Source organism: Callionymus lyra, chromosome 15 (genome assembly GCF_982586985.1).
Source record: "Callionymus lyra chromosome 15, fCalLyr1.hap1.1, whole genome shotgun sequence".
NCBI classification, from domain to species: Eukaryota; Metazoa; Chordata; class Actinopteri; order Syngnathiformes; family Callionymidae; genus Callionymus; species Callionymus lyra.
The window spans coordinates 24,685,787-24,708,420 of NC_141832.1; the positions used below are offsets into that span (position 1 = coordinate 24,685,787).

Consider the following 22,634-nt stretch of genomic DNA (forward strand, 5'->3'; position numbering starts at 1 on the left):
AAGGTTTGTTATCTTTTTCTTCCTCCGGATGTGTACATGTTGGTTTTCTGATGCATCTGTGTAGCAGACGAATGTTCCGGAGAACAGAACCTCTTCCTCCATTTCCTCTTCACTTCCTTCAACACAGTTCCTCCTCATGAAGTCTCCAGACAAACGGCTGGAAATAAAAAGTTATGGTGACCTGTGGCAGCACCTGCACGGAGTTATGTGGAGATTTCTTTTCCATTGTGTCTTTATTGACAAGGAGGGAGAAGTAAATAAGCACTGTTCGCTACAATCATGCACACATACATTTTTGCCTATAACTCCAAAAGCACAAGAATTATTCAGATAAAATCCCACCCTTAGTGGACATGAGGGTGAGTAGAAAACGAGACATTTTAATTTTCCTTTAAATCCATTTAGGTGTGAATTTGATCTATGTTCTTTATCTTTATCTTTAGACTTAGATTGTATCATCTTATTTCTCTTTATTTCTCTTTGTTCTTGTTCTTATTTTATTTTGATTTATTTTTTATGATAAATTGCTGTATTTTCTGTTGGAAAAAAACAATTTCCCGAAGGAGACCTCCTGAGGGATCAATAAAGTTTTACTTTACCTTACCTTACCTTAATTCCAGTTATTGTTTAGTTCATTTCTGTATTGACTAGTCATCCTCCAAACTGGCCTGGGGGCCATGTTTGGCCCTTTATTTTGTATCAATACAGCCCACGTGAGGTTAACTTAAGCTAATTTATTTTATGTTTTCACCAATTAAATTTAAAGAGTTTATGACTTATTTTCTAAATATGACATATATTGTGTATCTTGAATTAATGTATATAAATGTTAAGAATATAAATCCTAGCTCTTGGACTTTTTTCTGGCCCCTCACACTAGTCAGTATGGTGGTGAGGTCAGGAGTGCAGTATGTTGACTTGTTAATAGTTTATTATAGGCAGGAATTCAACCAAATAACCTGTAAAAATACAGCAACTACGGACATATTTGGTGGAAATTACATCATAACGGGGCCAAGATTGGTAACATTAAACTGATTCACCAGTCGTAGCTATAATTAACCCTACATGTTCTGTATATAGTTTACATCTTAATAAAACAGCTTAAGCACCCAAAAAGAAAATACATTTTGAAGCTCAATGCTGGATCGTCTGCACCCGGCTAAAGATGAAAAAATGTATGTGATCTAGAAAAGGACTTTAGAATGAATAAATTAAGACAACCGTGTGATCTTCGTAATTTTTACACCTCTATTGACAAAGAAAATACTTACATTTGTGGTTTTCTGGTTATAGCCGCCCATTTATTTCAGCCTTAATGCGCAAGGCATTCTGGGATACCACTTACTACCAAGGTAGACCAGAATCTCAAAAGTGAGGAAGCTACAGCCTCACACTCCTTCCTTATTCCTCAACTTTTAGGACAGCCCTCACTTTTGGCTGGAACTTTGTGCTTGAGGAACGAGTTCAAGGAATAGACAAATGAATGGGACTAGGTGTTGGTCTACTGATTCCCAACATCATCGGCAAAGTTCTACCTTTGATGAACTTAACACTGGAGGTGCTGATCCCCATCTTCTGGACAAGCAGATTAACTGGAACACAGAACTCGCTACAAGAATCTTAAACGCCTTCTTCTATCCAGGAGAATGATTTTGTTTTCCTTGTAATGACTACTGTGGGGAAAATGACTTGAATGTCTCCGGCTGAGTTGGCAGACGGAGGCCTGGTTACTCAGCTGAGCCTGCAGGAGAAAAACACTCTTGATGACTGAAACATTTAGCAGATGAATGAGAGGGCTTTAAGTGAGTCATTCAGGCTCACATTATGGGATGCCTGTGGGATTCAACGCTAATGTAAGCACGCGTGTAGCATGTAGACTCATTCATGTTTAGATCTAGTCACAATTGAGATGTGCTCCTTCTTCAACCAGTGAACCTGAAGGTTTGAGTTAAGATGTCTTTATCTGAACATCTTGGTCTTTAATGTTGCGTTATTGTCTCAGCCAGGTGGCCATGAACTATTTCTACTCTAGGAATTTCCACTTATTAACCCTTCATACTATAGTACATCTTGATAAAATGGCATTTGTGTCTTCTCGCCTGGACTACTGCAACAGTTTGTTTTCATGTCTTAACAATGTCATGTTATTCATGTCCGATCATAACCTGGTCCACCTTCAGTCACAGTACATTCCTCTGGTGCAGAGACAGACTGTGACCACTAAGACAATCAGAAAGTGGACACCAGCTGTGGAGGACGCCATCAGAGACTGCTTTGAAACAACAGACTGGGATGTGCTGCTGAGGTCTCATGGTGAGGACATCGAGGGTCAGACACACTGTCTAACGGATTATTTAAATTTCTGCTTGGACGTTGTCGCCCCTGCTAAGACTGTCCGCTGTTACCCTAATAATAAACCGTGGGTAACAAAGGAGGTCAAGGATGTCCTTAACAGGAAGAAAGTGGCTTTCAGGAGCAGGGACAGGGACGCCATGAGGTCAGCTCAGCAGGAGGTGAAGCAATGTTTGAGGGAGGCAAAGGACACCTACAGGAGGAGGTTGGAGGAGAAGCTGAGCCGAGAAGAAATAAGAGAGGTCTGGGATGGTGTTAAAATCATCACTGGACACAAGACCAAGGCCTCTCTGACTGCAGTGGACACGGTGGAGGAGGCAAATGGACTGAACAACTTTTAAAGGTTTAAGCAGGTCACCTCACCCTCACTGCTGCCCGCCTCAGGACCTGCCCCACCTTCTTGTGCCCCCCTCAGCTCCACACAACCACTTCCCAGCTTCACCTCACTCCAGGTACAGGATGTACTTCGGAGGATTCGTCCAGGGAAGGCTGCTGGTCCTGATAAGGTGTCTGCTCGACTGCTAGACCTGCGCTGCTGAACTAGCTGCGCCACTCCAGCATGTCTTCAACCTCAGTCTACGGCTGGAGAAAGTACCAACTCTGTGGAAGACTTCCTGTATCGTTCCAGTCCCTAAAAAGATCCGACCGAGTGTGCTGAACGATTACAGACCGGTGGCAATGACTTCGCAGCTGATGAAGACACTGGAGCGGCTGGTCCTCAAACATCTTAGGCCACAAGTCCAGCATGCGCAAGACCCCCTGCAGTTTGCCTACCAGCCAGCAGTTGGTGTGGAAGATGCCATCCTTCATCTCCTGCATCGGACCTACTCCCACTTGGATAAAGGAAGCGGTTCAGTGAGAATCCTGTTCCTGGACTTTTCTAGTGCCTTCAACACTATCCAACCCACTCTGCTCCAGGACAAACTGACTAAGATGCATGTTGACCCTGGTATGGTCTCCTGGATTACGGACTATCTTACTGATCGACCACAGTATGTCAGGCTGAAGGATATCAAGTCTGACACTGTGGTGTGCAGTACAGGAGCACCTCAGGGGACAGTACTGGCCCCTCTCCTCTTCACCATCTACACTTTGGACTTCTGCTACAACTCAGAGCTGAGTCTCGTCCAGAAGTATGCTGACGACACTGCCATTGTTGGATGCATCAGGGACAACAGCGAAGACGAGTATAGGAGTCTGATAAGTGACTTTTTGGACTGGAGTGAGAGGAACCACTTGCACATCTCAAAGACCAAGGAGCTGGTCTTGGACTTCGGGAGGTCGAGGACAAAGCCACGTCCAGTGTCCATCAGAGGCGACGAGGTGGAGATAGTGGACAACTATAAGTACCTCGGCGTGTGGCTGGACAGTAAACTGGACTGGTCCTGCAATACAGACCATGTATATAAGAAAGTTGAGAGTAGACTGTACTTTCTGAGGAGGCTTCGATCATTTAACATCTGCAAGAACCTCCTCTGCATGTTCTACCAGTCTGTGGTGGCCAGTGTCCTGTTCTATGCTGTGGTGTGTTGGGGTGGAAATGTGTCCAAGAGGAGTGTCAACAGGTTGGACAGGTTGATCAGGAGGGCTGGTTCTGTGGTTGGAATGAAGCTGGACTCACTGGTGACAGTTGCTGAGAGGAGATCATTGAACAAACTACTGTCCATCATGGATGATGACAGTCATCCTCTGAGCACTGTCATCAGTGAGCAGAGAAGCAGAATGAGTGCACGAATGCTCCTACCCAGGTGCAAAACAAATAGACTCAGGGACTCATTCATCCCTCGGGCTATTAAATTGTACAATTCTGAGTTCGGGGGCAGGAGTGGAGTGAGAGTATCTGGATGTTCTGTTCCATGTTAGTCTTTGTATCCTTTGTCTTTGTTTTTTTCTTTGACCTATGTTCGTTGTCTTTATCTTTAGACTTAGATTGTGTCATCTTGTTCTTCCTCTTTTTGTTCTTCTTCTTATTTTTTTTTTTATGTATTATTTTTTATTTTATTGTTTATGAAAAATTGCTGGCTATTGGTAAAAAACTATTTCCCGAAGGAGACCTCCTGAGGGATCAATAAAGTTTTACCTTACCTTACCTTAACTTACAAGAAGGATCTGTCTCGGCTGCAGTTGAGTCAAAACTCTGCAGCGAGAATTCTGACCCGCTCAAGTAGGAGAACTCACATTTCTCCGATCCTTAAAACTCTTCACTGGCTTCCAGTTTCTTTCAGGATCAACTTTAAAATTCTGGTTCTTACTTTCAGAGCTATTCAAGGTCAGGCTCCTCCTTACATCAGTGATCTGATCCAGCCTTACACCCCAGCTCGGGCTCTGAGGTCTGTGGATTAGAATCTACTGATGGTTCCACGCACACGGTTCAGGACCAGAGGAGAGAAATCTTTTCAGGCTGTTGCTCCTAAGCTTTGGAATAATCTTCCTCTCCCTCTGTGTTTGATGGATCTACTGACTCCTTTAAGAAACATCTTAAGACGTTTCTATTTGTTCAGGCTTTTCCTTGATTTTCCTGTTGTGTTATCAGTTTAACTTGCCCTTTAAAGTATATACTTCATTGAATATTGTTTTGATTGTTTAAGCGCTTTGTGACCCTGGTCTGGAAACGCGCTATATAAATATAAATTACTTACTTACTTACTTACTTATTATCTAGGAACAGCTAATGTTTCTTATTATATGACACAATAACTCTGACATACCATTTTACCAAATTCAAATTGTTAATATTTTCATTCCCATAACAGACATGAAAAGAAAACAATAGAATGATCTCTCCTGTCGAAAAACTGTCTTCACTTTCAGAATGATGGTTGTTTTATTGTAACCCCAGACGCACACTAGGTCAGTTTATTACCAGTGAGTGAGTGATCAGCTGTATGTTCGTGGCTGTGGAAGGAAGCCTTGTGCCTAGTGCTAACTGGTTACTCATCACATCCCTGCGTGCAGGAATAAGAACTTACGTAACCAGCTGCTTCCCTGTCATTACTCTTCATTTGGAAGCACTTTAATTCTTCCATATCTGCTGAGACGAGCTTCTTCTTCCGAGGGCTGCTGTGAGAAGCTTCGGTGATTAAGACGAGAGACGCTCACGCTGCTGCATATGTGGGCTCTCTGAGATAAGAGCGCTGGGGTAGAGAGGAGGAGGAGGAACGTCAACAAAAGAAGCCGTCATCTGCTTCAACAATGGAAACTGTGGCCACATCTCTCCGGAGCAGACGGTTTTATCTTGATCTATAGATCTAACGATGCATGTTCAAGCTTCTGCGAGGCAAAAAAGAGACAAGTGTTTTTTTTCTGCGACTCATCAATGTTCAGAAACACAGTCTGAACTCTGACCTTCACAGAGGAGGCAGAGCAGACGTGTCTCTCTTCTTTCCTCAGACCATCCTGGTGGAGCAAGACCTGCATCCTGGTCCAAGTTCATCCTGGGATCTTACTTTCACTGTGTGTGTTGGCTTCACTGCAAGTGAATTATTCTCTCTTTCACATTATCCTCATCCACTGTGAAGTCTCGTATATACTTCTTTTTCTACCAAAAAAAATATTGAAACTTATTTTTGTTGAAATGATTTAATTGAAGGGATTGGTGGATTTATGGTAGTCTCTTGTTTTTTTTAAGGTTTTCATTTTCCTAATTGAATACACATTTATTGCTTTTTTAATCGGAATAATACACATTTAAGTTGAATTAAGAACATTATTTATTAGAATACATCTCAGCTATTGAAAGAGTATATATAATTCAACAGTATCAAAACGCAAACAAACAAAAAATGTCTCTTAATTATTTTGTTTTAAAAAGTGAAAATTTTATCTTAAATGTTGCAATTTAATTTACTATTTTTTATGTTATGTCTTTTTGTTTATATCTTATCTAAATTCCCTTATATTATGGGACTAGGAATAACAATAAATGACACCATTTTTAGATATTTAATTCTTTGTTATATTGATTTTCTCAATGCAGTATTGTCAGTATTTCGACAAGATATCGATTCTCAAAAAATTACAGTCTGTTATGAATATTTTTCATACGACCAGCTCTACAGGCTGAAAATCAATCCCTTAACAATGATTTATATTTATGTATTCAATCATCTTCCACACTTGAGGAACTTGAGCGCAGGAATGGTCTGTGATGCAGCATTAGTGAGATGGATGTTTGACTGCGTGAGTCAGAAATGTTCCTCATGATGAGATGCTACTTCTCACTGAATCTATTACCAAGCGTAAGAGTGAAAATGCTGTCAGAATATTCATGGTTTTATACCTCAGCCATGTTAAATGGTAGCAAACGATAACAAATCAGAAGTTTTTTCCTACAGTGAGTGTGTGTGTTATGAAGCTATAAAGGACCTTCCTCTCCAATATTCTTCAGCTTGTGGAGTGTCTTTGCCTCTTTCATTTGCATAAGATCCACTGTGTTTGAAGGTGCTGAGATGATGCGTTTAAGGTCAAGGATAAGAACCTATAAACCTCTTTACGGTGTTAAGGCTGTTGCCAGGAGTGATTCAGATTCAGCATCTGCTTTGAAGTACTTTTTTGGGGATTTAGTGCTTAAGTCAAACACACTCAGGGCAGGCTATATCACTTCCAATGATACAAACACCTGAAACAAGAAGGCGTTCAGAGTACAATATGATTTTTACACACCAAAACATTTTTACAATTCGTATTTTGCCTGTTTACTTGCGATTACCTACACTGCACCGTCTATTTTGAGTCGTTTTATAATATAATGTGTTTTCGTGCATTTCTGCTGTTTACTTTTTTCGACAGAAAAATCAACTCAGCAGAAAAGATCCAGCTGAAAACATGAATATTTAATCTCTGTGTTAATGTGCAGTGGAGCCTGCAGCAAGACATCCTGCCCGCAGCTTCAGCCAAGACTCTGACTGACCTCGTTGTTACATAAAAGAATAATCACTTTAACCTTACGTGCTCGGATATATTGCACACGTTTGGACACTGGAGGGAGACAAAGCGCTGATTGGAACTATTGATAGAGCAATGGCCTTATTTCTTGAAATCTTTAATGGATCTTTAATACTGTTTCAATAGTAAAGAAAATGATACAAGTTTGCATTTGATGTGATAACCGTGTTGCTGACTAGGTGCTGGCAGCGTACCAGGTTTTTTCAGATACAAACATTTGGAGAGAGAGTGTGGTTTCTTGACAAGTTGGAGAAGTGACACAGCTCACAAATCACTTCTCACTCTGTCTCCAGGCCATCTGACATGTTCCATTTATTTTCTCTGCTGATTATTTATTCTATCTATCTTCCAGACGTGGACCATGAGCTGCTTTGACGCAGATTACCGTCTGTCTGTCTTCACTCTCCGAAACACAGAAGGATTGGTCACATTGTATCCCCCCAAAAATATCACTGTTAATACATGTTCACGGTGCAAGATGGAGATATACAGTATGTGAAACAACAGTGCACGCTTCTGCCAAGGAGCCCTTAACAGCATACAATTACAGTTTTACCAAAACGGAATTTTCCCCTTTAATATACTGTTAGATTGGAAATTATTATACACTATACGTATGCGCCAAACTTAAATTAATGCTAAAAGATAATCAAAATATAAAGTATAGGTTACTGGCTTCATCTAGGAGCTTGGACGTTTGAATACACATTCACAGTCAACATTTCACTCCAGACTGACACACTGTTTTCGGGGCAAGCTTGGAACAGACGTAGTCAACGACAACGGTTATTCAAACGTGTTTTTCTGCCCTTTTCACACCTTGGGTCGTGGATCAAAAGAACGAAGCAGGGACACACCCTGAGGGGGGGGGGCTAGGAGACAGTAACCTCCACCGAAGAGCATTTGCATGATTGGAAAAGGAAGCAAAGTGGGAGGAGCTCTCCACAGGAGATCGTGACACAGGGAGTTTGAGGGAACCAATAGGGCGATAGGGGGAGGACCTCTCGTGTCCGATCGATCGTAAAAGTTTGTATCTTTGTTTGACTTGAAGCGGCGAATAAACGACCCGTACACTCTGCATTTGACCTTTTTTCTCCATAAAGCAAAGTATTAAGACCCGGACGTGACGTCGTGTTGGAACGAGTTTTAACCGTTTTAATACACCATACATTTTATTAAGTAAACTTCAATGTATTTCTTGATTCGGGTCGCACCTTGTCACTTGAGGTCCAAAAGCCGGATCAGTTGAGAGCAATCATAAATCATCATCATTAAATGAACAGAACAGTTATTGACCCATTTCCAGTAATGGTATGCTGTGTTTTGATTCTGTTATTGCTGGTTCATAGAGCTGGCAGCAGTTAGAAGCCATACAAGTGAATCCAGATAGAACTAGAACACCAATATGTAATTGAAATACAATGGGATATTTGGTTATTTTAATGAAAGCCAGACACACAAGTGCCGAACACATAAAGTGCCTAGGGGGGAGGTGTGTTGTGGTTACTAAGAAACTAATAAAATATGTCAATCAATTGAATCCCTAGTCCTTTGAAGAAGATTGGGATCTTGTTAGATAATGCCTTAACTGCTTTTCTTCTTCTACCTTCAACCTTTAATTATACATTAACAAACATAATGCATATTACAATGCTCATGCCAGAGTCCTATGGCATGACGGAGAAACAGGATCTTGATCTTCTGTAACCGCTGATGTGCGACGAATAAACTGGAATGGCAGTCTATCATTTCCATCCAGACGTGACGGACCGCTGAAGCTTCATTACCTGAGCCGTGCAGGAGTGAGGATCTGAACTCATGCAGCATTTCCTAACACCTTCTTGTTCATCTGATGTCTCCCGTCGCCTCGACTGTAGCTGATCCCTCTGATTAGACCGAGACTCACCAATGGAGTCATGTTCTATTTGATTGATATTTCTCGTGAGTCCTCCACGAGCTGCTGCAGAGGAACAAGCCTTCAGGGTGATCAGTAACTAAAGTGACACGACAGCCTCCTTCTGACGGTCTGTTTACTGATCTCTTTAAGCTGTTTTCTAGTCATCTCCAATGTTTAGTTTGGCTCCTGAAATGTGTTTTTACCAGAAACTTGTTGGAAACACAAGCCAAGTCAATTGCTCTAATAAAAATCATGGCACCCTGTAACGCTAATGTTAATGTTCTAGCCAAACACTTTGCTTAAGTCACATACATACAGGTATCTACACGCTTTGTTAGGGTTGATTTGCTATTTTGGGGAGTAAGTAAGTAAGTAAGTAATTTTTATTTATATACTGTAGCGCTTTTCCAGACCAGGGTCACAAAGCGCTTAAACAATCAAAACAATATTTAATAAAGTATATATTTTAAAGATCAAGATAAAACTGATAACAACACAGGAGTTCCAGAAAATCAAGGAAAAGCCTGAACAAATAAGAACGTCTTAAGATGTTTCTTAAAGGAGTCAGTAGACTCCATCAAGTCCAAAGAGAGAGGAAGATCGTTCCAAAGTTTAGGAGCAACAGCCTGGAAGGATTTTTCTCCTCTGGTCCTGAACCATGTGCGAGGAACCATCAGTAGATTCTGATCCACAGACCTCAGAGCCCGAGCTGGGGTGTAAGGCTGGATCAGATCAGTGATTTAAGGAGGAGGCTGACCATGAATATCTCTGAAAGTAAGAACCAGAATTTTAAATTTGATCCTGAAAGAAACTGGAAGCCAGTGAAGAGTTTTAAGGATCGGAGAAATGTGAGTTCTTCTACTGGAGCGGGTCAGAATTCTCGCTGCAGAGTTCTGACTCAACTGCAGGCGAGACAGATCCTTCTTGTTAAGACATGAAAATAAAGGAGTAAGATGGAGTGACACTTTTTCAATCTAGTGTGGAGTGAAAGACATTTTAAAACACTTATATTAGAATCTAAATTCTGTAAATGCCCCCATAAAATGATTATTATTTTTTTTTAATCACTAATATGTCTATAATTAAGGGCATCTTGTCAGTTTATGGTAAAGAAAAAAAAATAGTGTGGCATTTATATATAGTTTATTTATTTATTAATTTGAAATGCAAAGTTAAATGGTAATCGTAAAACGTTTCTGAGGGTTGCGGTGTTCAACCTTTGACCTCACATGAGCGCCACCTGTGGTGGATGAGTCAGTCGCCTGGACGCTGGTGACCGGTATGGACGCATGTCATCGGAGTCGCGTTTAATATTGAAATCTTCTCGAGTTCCTCCGTGGATCTGCCCACGCCAGCGTGCGAACCCGTGTTTCCGGCCGGTTCTTTTTTCATCCTCGCCTCCTCTGGAGGCATACGCTTAGACCCGCGCCGCTCCTGCTCAGCGTCTCTCTCTCGCTCCGGTCTGGTCCTCCCCGAGTCGAGCGTCAATATTTGGGCTGAGGATCGTGAAGCCCCCGGAGCTGCACCAGAGCTGCACCAGAGCAGCACCAGAGCAGCACCAGAGCAGCACCAGAGCTGCACCAGAGCAGCACCAGAGCAGCACCAGAGCAGCACCAGAGCAGCACCAGAGCAGCACCAGAGCAGCACCAGAGCAGCACCAGAGCTGCACCAGAGCAGCACCAGAGCAGCACCAGAGCAGCACCAGAGCAGCACCAGAGCAGCACCAGAGCAGCACCAGAGCAGCACTAGAACAGCACCAGAGCAGCACCAGACCAGCATGCGAGCGCAGCCGCTGCAGGGAGACTCGAGCTGAGGGTCTCAGACGCGCCGCGCGGGGAACGACTGTGGTTCTGATCTCAACGACTTCGCGATGTCTGCGCGGAAATCCTCGCTGACGGAGAAGCAGACCAAGAACGGGACATCCAAATATGTCCTGGAACGTTGCGCTTCAGTTAACGAGTATTATGATATTGCCTTCAAGGTGTGTATTCTTCCTTTTTATTTGTGCTGGATTGTTGTGTCTTTGTGTTCACTCGCTTCAACAATGGCCACGTTGAAGGATATGTTAACTTGATAGGTTTGTGTCACAAGTGCGTCTAAGCTGTACATCCTCATCCGCCCAAATGTTTGCTGAGGGTGGACTTGTTGCTCCTGACCAGCCCCCCCCCCCTCCCTGGACCCACAATTTAACAGCCCATAAAAGTTCAATCTTGTTTGCCACATGGAGGCAGCTGAGACCCCCAAAAGAACACACATCTAATCTGCTTTAGCAATGTTTGTTTCAGACTCTTTCTCAGAGGCATGACCCAACACTAGAGTCCCAGTCATCTGGTCAGTTTCCCTAGTTTTTATCAAGTGGCATGATACACAACATTGTGCAACATACAACAACTCGCTTATCACGTTTCGATGGTGCAACATTTCCAAACCTTGACAGGGTCGCTGTGTTCTTGTTTTGATGAGAAAAGCACAATTTGAGTTTATTTTATGGCAACAGAACAGTGGCAAGCTTTTCTAAAAATTAAAAAAAATAATGTCTTCATCCCACAAAGCTTGTTACCGGGTCGAACAGAAAAGGTGTTTTGTTTTGAAAAGAAAATTACCCTGTGACTCTTGACATGTCAAGACGCTCATGTCAGTCAAGTTTACCCCTAAAAATAAAGCTGTATACTAGTGGAAAAATGTTTTAAATGAAGTTCGGTCCATGAATATGATTCCCACATTGAACCAGTCCATGAGTTAAAGCACATTGTCGGGTCATGGTATCAACATGAACTCGTTGTTTTGCTTCACTTTATGTGAGTTATGCATTTAAATTTAAGCCAAATATAGCCATTTAAACTCACAATGAACAGGTGACCAGATTTGGCCCCCCTGGCCATGACTTGATATTCTCTTCTTCACCTCAATTTAAATATGTGGTGTTTTCACTTTTCACTTAATTTAAACAGGCATCACACTGGAGAAACAAAGAAGAAATGGAATAAAAATGGTTATTAAGGCATAACACTAGACCTTTCAAATATCACGCTTGTTCATGTGGCATAGGGATTTATGCTATGAGTGTGTTGTCGTCTTCATCTCCTCCTCTGGTACGGATCATTAACCTGTAGTCGCTCTGGGCTCTTGTGCAGGTGATGCTGCTGGGAGACTCTGCTGTGGGGAAGACGTGCGTCCTGGTTCGATTCAAAGACGGAGCGTTTCTCGGAGGCAACTTTATTGCCACGGTCGGGATCGACTTCAGGGTGAGAGGGACGCAGAATGAATCATCCACTAATTCATTATTCCTGCTGTCACTTGATTTGTGTCACATTCTTGTTACAAGTGGAAGTGATTATCACTCGCTCACCAAAAGTACGAATCCTCTGGCAAATCAGTGGAGTTCACAGACCACTTGTGTGCTCTCATAAGTGTCCTGGAGGATGTCTGCCCACGTTCTTCATCTCCTGGAAAGATTGGCTGCAGTTCTGGGAGACACACACACACACACACACATGCTCACACACACACGACTTGCCACGTACAGACACACTTGGTCACAGAGTGTGGAACACAAGTCAACTGCTTATATGCGGTGTAGGCGTGGAGTGTTCAGCAACATGTCATTACCACACATACTTGTCATCGTTCAACTCTTCTGCTGTAGCTAATGAATAGTTTCAATACTTTGTTGTTGCATTATTACACGTCTAGACTTTTATGGGTTTTTTTCAGTTAAATATTTTTTGTCATAAATTCAGCCTCTATTACTAATGCTCAATGCTATTTTAGTTTTGTCTTGTGTAAAATGAGAATTAAAGACGCTTTCTTTTGCTAATTATCCCTTTGACTAAGTTATCAATTAGCACTTGGATGTCGTAGTTACATGCATATTGTGTCTCTCAACATATTATTTCTAAAATATTAAAGTAATGTTATGTTTCCAACTGGACAAATAAATGACAACGTATTATTTCCATTGATAATCACAGGAAGTGGTGATTAAAGGAAACATTTATGTTCCATTTAGAATAATTGTTTGTAGACCCTTTTATTCTGATTCTAATGAAAGGGAAACTGCTCCCAATATTGGGGGTGAAAAGCATTTGAACGATATTGCTGAGCTTGTCTTTTGTGGATGAAGAGTCAGCGAGCTGTTATGGCAGCTTGTAACATGGCCGATCTATTTTCAGCTTAGCTTCGTCGTAGCAGTTACTCAGCATGCAGGCTCCTCTCCGTCATAATTGGGGGGAAAATGGAAAACCATGGCAACTAATGTAGGGATTGAACCATGTCCACTTCGTCAAGGCTGGGGATCCAGCAGGTGGCAGCTATTTCCTTCTCATGAGTTTTCTAAAATTCTTTGCATGCACACATGCATGTAGGGCTGTGCAGGGAGGTGGTGACCTGTCACTGATCGAGAGCTCAGAGGAAGTTGAGCAGAACGTTTGTTGTTTGCAATTTGACTGTGAAACGTGCATCTCTGTCATTGTCATCACGGTCGGGCTCGATGAAAGCATGTATCACCAATATTGTGCACAACATGTGCGAGTCACATCTGGTCATAAACGGCAGGAAAGGGTGTTTTGGGAATATCTGAATTTATTTTGAACATGGGTGACCTCATTTTGCATCATCTCTGCAATCGCTCGCTCCCAGTGTCGTGTGACTTTGTACTGATGACTTGAACTCCACTTTAATTTGTGTTGTGACTCCATTAAACCGTAGGAAGACTATATGTGAACTTACTTTCTCAGGTCAGCCCATTTTCTTTCAGTCCCATCTAAAATTATGCTTTTAAACAGATCCCTATACAACTGGGAAGAAATTATAATGAATTATATCTGGTTTAAGCGGTAGCCATCATCTGCTAATAAACAAACGCAGAGCTACATCCAACAACACAGTTTTTACCATCATTTTACTGGAGTAAAACCTGTCGTTTGAAGCTTAATATCTTTTTCATATTCATATAATAATTAGCTGTGAGATAAACATCATTCATTATGTTTAAACGCAGTAGTTAAGTCATTAGTTAAGAACACTTTACTTCCTGTTTGTAAATTAGCAACACAAGAACCACAGTATTGTTAAAAAATTGTTCTCTTTAAATAAATCATGAGCAAGTGAACCTTCAACTATTTTAGGCAGATCTCTGCCCAACAGGAAATCAAAGGGCACCCCTACGCCGCGGCAGGAAATTAACGGGGTGTTGGTTGTTTTGCTGCCAGTTGTTGTGTAATTAAATCTAAATCCTTGTTGTTGCTTGAGCGCTTCAAATTACTTTCCCTGCCAGCAGCAGACCATGTTGTGTCGTCTCTGGAACTACTGAAGAACTGGTCATTCGTGTCCCTTTGCTGCACATTCCTATTGAGCTGACGGTCCATTGTCCTGCTCTCACGGCTCTTCTTTCATCCACAGAATAAAGTGGTGGACGTGGACAATCTGAAAGTCAAGCTGCAGGTGAGAAAGAAAGGTGTTAGTGTAAAAAACGACTCCTTCAAATCTTCAAATGACCGTTTGTAAACGGTAATCAATAGTTGAAGTGGACTGATGATGGCATGAAAGATTAATAACTCTGCAGGGTTCTGAGCCGGCAGGAAAATGTCTGTCTGTCATCACAACATGTTCATTCAAAATTAAGTGAGGAGGCCAAAATTAGATTCCTCTCCTGAAGCTTAAGTAAATCCTCTCTCCTCATGCGTGAGCCTCACGCGATGGCAAATCTGATTGACTTTAAAATTCCATTATGAATATCAGCCTTGCAAAGAATGAGAAATTGAAACGGCTAATCTGTGTAACCAAAGGGATTGAAACACAGAGTTGCTCTATTAGGCTCTTTATTTGACTGGAGTTTTAGGTGGAGGAAAGAAGAAGTTCATGTTCAGCCATCTGGAGTTACTTTCAGGGTTTATCTATTAAACTGCGAGTTCAAACTCAATCACACAGGCCAAGCATAATGTATATTCACCTAAGAAGAAGAAGTATATATTGAAACTGTCTATTTTAGGTTCAATTTATCTGACTTTTCTATCTGTTTGTCCAAATTTTGGATTTGGCAACCACGCTTAAACGTTAAACACTTGTTAAAATGGTCATCATCTCCTATGCTCGTGCTGTCAACTACCACAGTTAAATTATTCAATTGAATCATCCTACATTATTATATTGTAATTCTCAAAAATTGGACTTTGGATATTCCATATGTAAATATTCCACTGTTGCTGTGTTCCTTCTCCTTCACGACATTAAGCTACCATATTAATTATTATATCTTCCAACAAGACTTACATCCCCTCTCTGTCAATAACATCATCCACTGTCAACTTCCATCATCACCTCTACCATCACCTCCATTATTTATATCGACCCGACATTTTCCATCAAGACATACATCAACCTCCTTATCAATGTCTTTATCTTCTATCACCTCCATCATCCACCTCCTTATTAATGTATTTATCTTCTATCACCTCCATCATCAACCTCCTTATCAATTTCTTTATCTTCTATCACTTCCATCATCAACCTCCTTATCAATGTCTTTATCTTCTATCACCTCCATCATCAACCTCCTTATCAATGTCTTTATCTTCTATCACCTCCATCATCCACCTCCTTATTAATGTATTTATCTTCTATCACCTCCATCATCAACCTCCTTATCAATTTCTTTATCTTCTATCACCTCCATCATCAACCTCCTTATCAATGTCTTTATCTTCTATCACCTCCATCATCAACCTCCTTATCAATGTCTTTATCTTCTATCACCTCCATCATCAACCTCCTTATCATTGTCTTTATCTTCTATGACCTCCATCATTAACCTCCTTATCAATGTATTTATCTTCTATCACCTCCATCATCTACCACTATCAAATGATGCATCCAAAAATAATAATCGTTAAAATCCTTATCACAACCACACCCTCATCTACCACCGCCTCCTCTATCACCCTCAACAAATATCATCAACAGAGACACCATAATCATCTCCATAGTTCATTCTCCACCATCACCTAATAATTATCGTTACAGCCATCATTTTCACCTCAATCTCTAATACCAACATCTCGAGTGGTCAGCTGCTGCTCATTATGTGCTTTGTCTCACAGATCTGGGATACAGCTGGCCAGGAGAGATTCCGCAGCGTAACGCACGCCTACTACAGAGATGCCCAGGGTAACCTTAAGTTGATTTATTTCACTTCCTCATGGTGTTGGTGTGTGGGAAGGAGGAGTGTAGGCCTGGAGACAACCTGGTGGAGATACTTGTTATTATTATTGTGTGTGCGGGGGGTGTGTGTGTGCAAATAACAATCAAAGTGCAAACATAATTCTCCTGCTTCCTTTGCAGCGTTACTTCTGCTGTATGATATCACCAGCAAGCTATCATTTGACAACATCAGGGTATGACATTTCTCCCCTCCCACCTTTCTCATCACTTCCTGTGTCGTCCGTGAAGCTCCACATCCTCTTTGTACTTGTTCATCCGTCTTCAGAACAGACGTGATGATATTGTTTGCGTGGCGACACGGTACACTGATAAAAAGCAATAAAACTGTTCATGGACGAAAGCAGCTGCTGATATTTGTTTTTGTCTCATGTTTCTCTCTTTCTTGCACTTCAAGGCATGGCTGACTGAAATACACGACTACGCCCAGAAGGATGTGGTCATCATGTTGCTCGGCAACAAGGTAAGTCTAATTTACCGCAGGTGCTCCATTTGTTGGTAAAAAGAAAATCAGATGATGCTTCAATCTTTGAATTTTCTTTCACAGTATGTATGACCTGCAAAATATTTTCCACCTCAGGAGTGAATCAGTGTTGTTGTTTTCTTCAGAGCAGATTTATCTTCTTTAACACCCCAAAACCAACATTTTGAGATTTAAATGCATGGATTTATTTAAATATCTTTATTATTTTCTTTTCATTACAATGTCCTGATGTTTATGTTTATATTATACATGGTTATGTATTTGCAGGAGCAAGATTTAATCTTAGAAATATAAAGAATTACAACATTTTACAGCATGGTAGATTTCAGCTCAGACCCAATATAGCTAATATAAATATAAATATTTAAAATATTTTACTTAATGGTTGGAACTTGCTGGTTTGAAAACGTCCAGAACAATGTTTCATAGCCACAACATGCGTTTATAGGGTGGTATGTAAAGCTAAAGTATTTTGGATTAATAGGCGCAACAGCTTCAAAATCTAAACGTCAATTTTTTAGACAATAAAGGTATTTTCAATGTGCCTTATAGTGTATTAAGAACAGGTTCATTGGTGAAATAACTCAAATATTTATACAATTTTTTTTTTTTTAAAGTTAGGTGTCAATTTTGTGTGGTACTAAAATATATACTATTTATTTGCAAAGAAAACATCGTTTTTAATTTATACGTCAGGTGTTAATTCTATTCTCCATATTCTTTGCAAGTAACTAAATTGTTTATTCCTATTAAAAATGACATTACAACATATTTAACGTTCAGAACTCTACAATGAACGCTTTAAATACATTTGACCTCTCAAGAGAATGACTTTCAGTTAACATTCTCCACACATGAATATCAGCGTGCGGTTGTTAGTCAGCAGCCCGGGAGCTTTTAAATGAATGTTCTGCAAGTAAACAAATCAGGGTTTGGTCATTGTGACACCTACAAAACAAACATCTCTCATTTCTCCCTTTGAGCCTTCATGGTTTTCCTCACAATGCTCGTGACGGAGGGTAAAAGACGTTTTAATTGCCAGCAGCAGCAGCAGTCAGCTCTTATATCTCTCCACGCTCCCTCTGGTGGAGCAGCGTGCATTTGGCCTTTTCCTCAGGGTTACAGATGTCACCCAGCAGCGCATCAGATCGCTGGCGGTGAGAGCCACAGCATTGCTCTTCTGCTTGAGGTGGAAGTCCTTTCAGTCTAGAGCTGAGCTGTGGAGGATCTGGAGGCTTTTCATGACTTTTGCTGTCCTTCAGGCAGACATGGCTGCTGAGCGGGTGGTGAAGACAGAAGACGGTGAGAAGCTGGCAAAGGTAGGACTTGTCATGACCCTACACTTTTATCTTCCGTCTGTTCACACCTCCATTGTTTTTTCTCCTCATCAGGAGTATGGTGTTCCCTTCATGGAGACGAGTGCAAAGACGGGAGTGAATGTGGAGCTGGCCTTCCTCGCCATCGCCAAGTGAGTCTCACAGTACACAATAGATCCTGTTATTCCAGGTTTATTGTGCCTGGAAGGTTTGGATTTGCTGTCAATGATTTAACAACTAACTTAAGCTGCTATGGCAGTTAAAATATGGACAATGTTAAATATAAATGTTTATAAATATTTTAATATATTGACAAGAACTTCAATATAATTGATAGGCAAAAGTGATGAGAGAAAGTTGATTATCATGGCAAACAAATGTATATAAACTGTCTTTAAAAGAGTCCGAGAAATGGAACAGGATGTGAAATATTTGGCTTGTTTTCATCTGTCTAAATATAGCTTCTTTTTTGTTCAGCGTCCATCTGCTGGTTTTCCCTCTTCACCCTGAATTCACTCTTTACTTTCTTATTGTTCATTATCTCACAAACAGCTGCAGGATGAACCTGTGTGTTCAAACAAGCTTGGTTTGAAAATAATATGGCTTGAAATTGACTCTTGAGGGACCCCAGATTTAATTCTTAGTTCCCAGATGAAACCGAAATATAGTAATTATCTGTCAATAGATCCAAACCCCTTCCCTCACCAACCACGTTTTCATCAGCAATTTGATGTAACTCGTCGCACACACTCGTTAACCTCAAACTGCACTGTCAGATGTAAGACAGGAAATGTACTTATCACGCTCTAGCATAAGCAGCAGAAGCGTTTCACTGAGCGGTTTATGTTTTAATCTTCAACACCTACACCTTCATTTTTCTGACATCCTTAGTAACACCATCAGTAGCTCCATGTAATTTGTGGTTTGTTCCTGTCGACTGGGGATGATGGGATTGGGCTCGGACTCACTGCTGCACACAGGAAGTACACAAAGTGTTGTTGCTGAGGAGACGACACAGGTGGTCTGCAGGAGCCCGACTCTTCTGCTCGAGGCGCTCTGAGCCGTCCTCCCGCTCAAGGCTTCTCAGCCCACTCAAGCTGTTTCTGTTTTTTCTACATTTGAATTTGCTGGAGAAGAAATACCTGCAAGAAGACAAATGAATTCATGAAACCTTAAAAAGCGTTTCTATGGAGCTCTTGGTGTTTTGATAGTTTCCTATTTTGTTTTCCTTTTTTAATTCATTTTTGACAACTATTTGATTTCTTAATCCAAAAATACAATTTTGAATGCCACTTCTTTCATTTCCATTTTAATTTATTTTATTGTATTGTGATTGGTGGACTGTTTTTCCCCTACTATTATTATGTGTAGTTTAAACTCTAAAGTGGGAGATTCTATAAATTTGCACTTTAAACAAAATTTGATTGAATTAATTTGGATTTTTTTTTAAATACATTATACTTTTTAACAACATAAACCCTTAATGTTTTACCATTCTTATTTGTATTGATTAACAATTAATGAATATGTATAAATATGTATTTTCTTCATGAGATTCATTTAGATTTGATTGTTTTTAATATATTTTTAAAGGCAACAGGTTTTTCTCTTCAATTATAATTTTTCAATATCATTTTTATTGAATAATACTGACTAGATTATATATAATAAATTACATAATTCTCACCTAATAGTTCCTCTCATTTCCTTTTATAATTGTGATAAAGTAACAAGATTTTTTCTTGATTTCTACTTTATCATACTTTGTATATTTTTATTGCTTAGTTGTCAACCTCTGCTATTCAGCCCATCAATATATCTGATCAGTCAAGCACTTTGATCTTCATTTACTCCACTTTCTCCTTCTTCATCAGGGAGCTGAAGCACCAAGCAACTCAGCAGCCAAGCGACCCAAAGTTCAAGATCCACGACTACATCGAGTCTCAGAAGCACAAGTCCAACTGCTGTGGACATGCTTAGCTGCTCCTGATCTTGTTCTCTCTCTCTCACACACCGACACACACGCATGAACAGACACACACACGATCACAAACAGGAAAAGCTCGAGGACAAAAGCCAATCACAGCTCTGTCTCGGAGAGGCGCCATCCTCTGGGCTGCTGAGCCACACAGTTCTTCTGACTTTCTCAAATGTGAATTTAAATCAGTGTGTAGAGATCCGTGTGGTCCTTGTGGTGATAGTTGTGTCAGGAGACTGACAATGCTGTATCCATCTGCAGGGAACCTTTTACACCATCATTCACATGGATACAGCATTTTTCAGCGACGTTTCTTCATTTACTCAACTGACCTCGCAGTCTTTACCTTCATCTAGTAGCTGGAAATATTCCATCTCCCTTTGCATTCTGCTGTTAGCGTTGAGTTGGCTGGTTAGAGGTGTTCCCACCTACACTCAAGACCAAGGCAACACCTTGTCTACTGTCCATCATGTTATAGGTCACCTGCTCTTGTCAGACGTTAGTGTGTCTTTAAATGATGTGTGGGAAGTGCTGTGTTCGTTTCATGTGCTGCTTCCATATCTGTTGGTCTCTGCTTGTTTAAATGGCCAATAACCTCAGTATTCATATAATACGTTTCAGATAAAATAGGTAGAAAAGACAACAATCATTTGTTTAGTATGGTGTTGGTGAAGGGCATTATTTTAGATTTAAATCGCTAAAAGAAAGATAAGAAAAACTGTTTACTAAACTGATCTTTAAATCTATTAAATCAGACCAATACTGTATACTCTAATAACCATCTGATTAATTTAACGCAATATAATCCCTAAAATCAGACCCAGAATGGTGCCCCAATTTTCAGCTAAATGTCAGTTCTGTGTCACATTTGTCCCTCAGTTGAAGCATCACAGTGAACACAAAGTGCCATGAATACGTGCTTTGTAATCATAATTTATATATATATATATATAGATCTATAAAGGGTATATTTTGAGAGGTTTTTCCTTTTCTCATGTCGTTTGTCTGTGCAGTTATTAGGGATGCAGTGAGGCAGATGGACCACTGTGTGGCAGCAGATACTCCAGTTTTAAAGCTGTAGTTTTTACACGTCAGAGATGATGTTGTGTGTTTTGTAAAACTACAGTGAAATGAACTTGTAGTGGTGTTTGTGAACTTTTAATTCCAGTTCAATTCCAACATGATTTCCCAAATAAATCACTGGATCCGAAATAATGTAACTTTACGAATGGTAATTTGGGCGAAACCCTGATAATTGTGGATCAGCAGAGCCATAGTCAGTGTTTTATTTTTGGGTCATGTAATAAAAATATAATGTTATGTGTCATGTTATGTGTGGTCATTTTGGCAAAGATTGCTTGCAGTGTATACTAACTCTTGTGAGTGGTTGCAAACTATGATCAAACCATCAACATATAGTTGGACTTTTCTTTTATTGATCAAATTGGAGGTACATTAAATTCAATTTCTCATCTCAACTCATCTCGACTAAGGGTTTGGATTATTCTAAAATATAGATTTATTTAATTTTCTTCGGAACAATTCCTCATGTCGAGGCTTCAATACAAGATGAACGTTACAGACGAGCACCACGGGGGTATTTGGATGTTTTTAAGTGTCTTTTTGGACGAAGATGAAGACAAAGACAAAGTCAATAGATTAAAATGGATGTATTTTTTTCCTAGGACTCTAAAAAAGAAAGTTTTACTCAGAAAAGAATCTCAAACCCTTAGTCAACATGAGGGTAGAGTAGAACATGAATTCATTTTGGGTTAACTATCACTTTAAATACTAAATAAATATGTTAAATATAATTTAAACAAAAACTGCAGGGAATGGAAAAAAAGGGATAAAAATGGACCTAATATTATTATTAATAGTAAAAAACAAACATTGTAAATAAATGTGTACATTAAGCAGTCATCATGAACGATTATTTATTATAAGTTTAATTGTTTGACCGAATTTAAATGCCTTTTAACCATTGTCTTATCTCAGGGTCAAAGTGACCTGAAAACAAATGTAAGTAAGTAAGTAAGTAAGTATTTTTTATTTGTATAGCGCTTTTCCAGACCAGGGTCACAAAGCGCTTAAAAAATCAAAACATATTCAATAAAGTATAAACTTTAAAGATCAAGATAAAACTGATAACACAATAGGAGTTCCAGAAATTCGTTTTATCCCTTGTGTTGTCTCTGGGTCAAGGTTAAGACAAGTTAATACGAGGGTTAAAACGGCATTTAAATTCGGTCAAACGTTTAAACTGACAATGAGTAATTATTAGTAATGACTGCTTAATGTACAAATCGGTATATTTCTTATGTTATGTTTTGTTTAATATTTTGGTATCTTCGAAATATTTCATAGTGTTTAGTATTTTAAGTGGTAGTTCAACCTAAATTCACTCATTTTCTTTTCACAATTTGGTTTAAAAGTAATTCAGGT

At 40.1% G+C, this 22,634-nt stretch overlaps 1 protein-coding gene across 1 annotated transcript; it reads left to right on the forward strand.

Annotated features, from left to right (window-relative positions):
• Positions 1–10,467: 10,467 nt before the first annotated feature.
• Positions 10,468–21,509, forward strand: LOC148065509 (ras-related protein Rab-37). The gene is made up of 9 exons (XM_087808560.1): positions 10,468–11,177; positions 12,331–12,441; positions 14,597–14,638; positions 16,294–16,360; positions 16,535–16,587; positions 16,809–16,874; positions 18,158–18,214; positions 18,287–18,363; positions 20,086–21,509. Exons 1-9 carry the CDS (start codon positions 11,067–11,069, stop codon positions 20,189–20,191), a joined length of 690 nt encoding a protein of 229 aa, XP_087664686.1. The 5' UTR covers positions 10,468–11,066; the 3' UTR covers positions 20,192–21,509.
• The last annotated feature ends 1,125 nt before the right edge of the window (positions 21,510–22,634 follow it).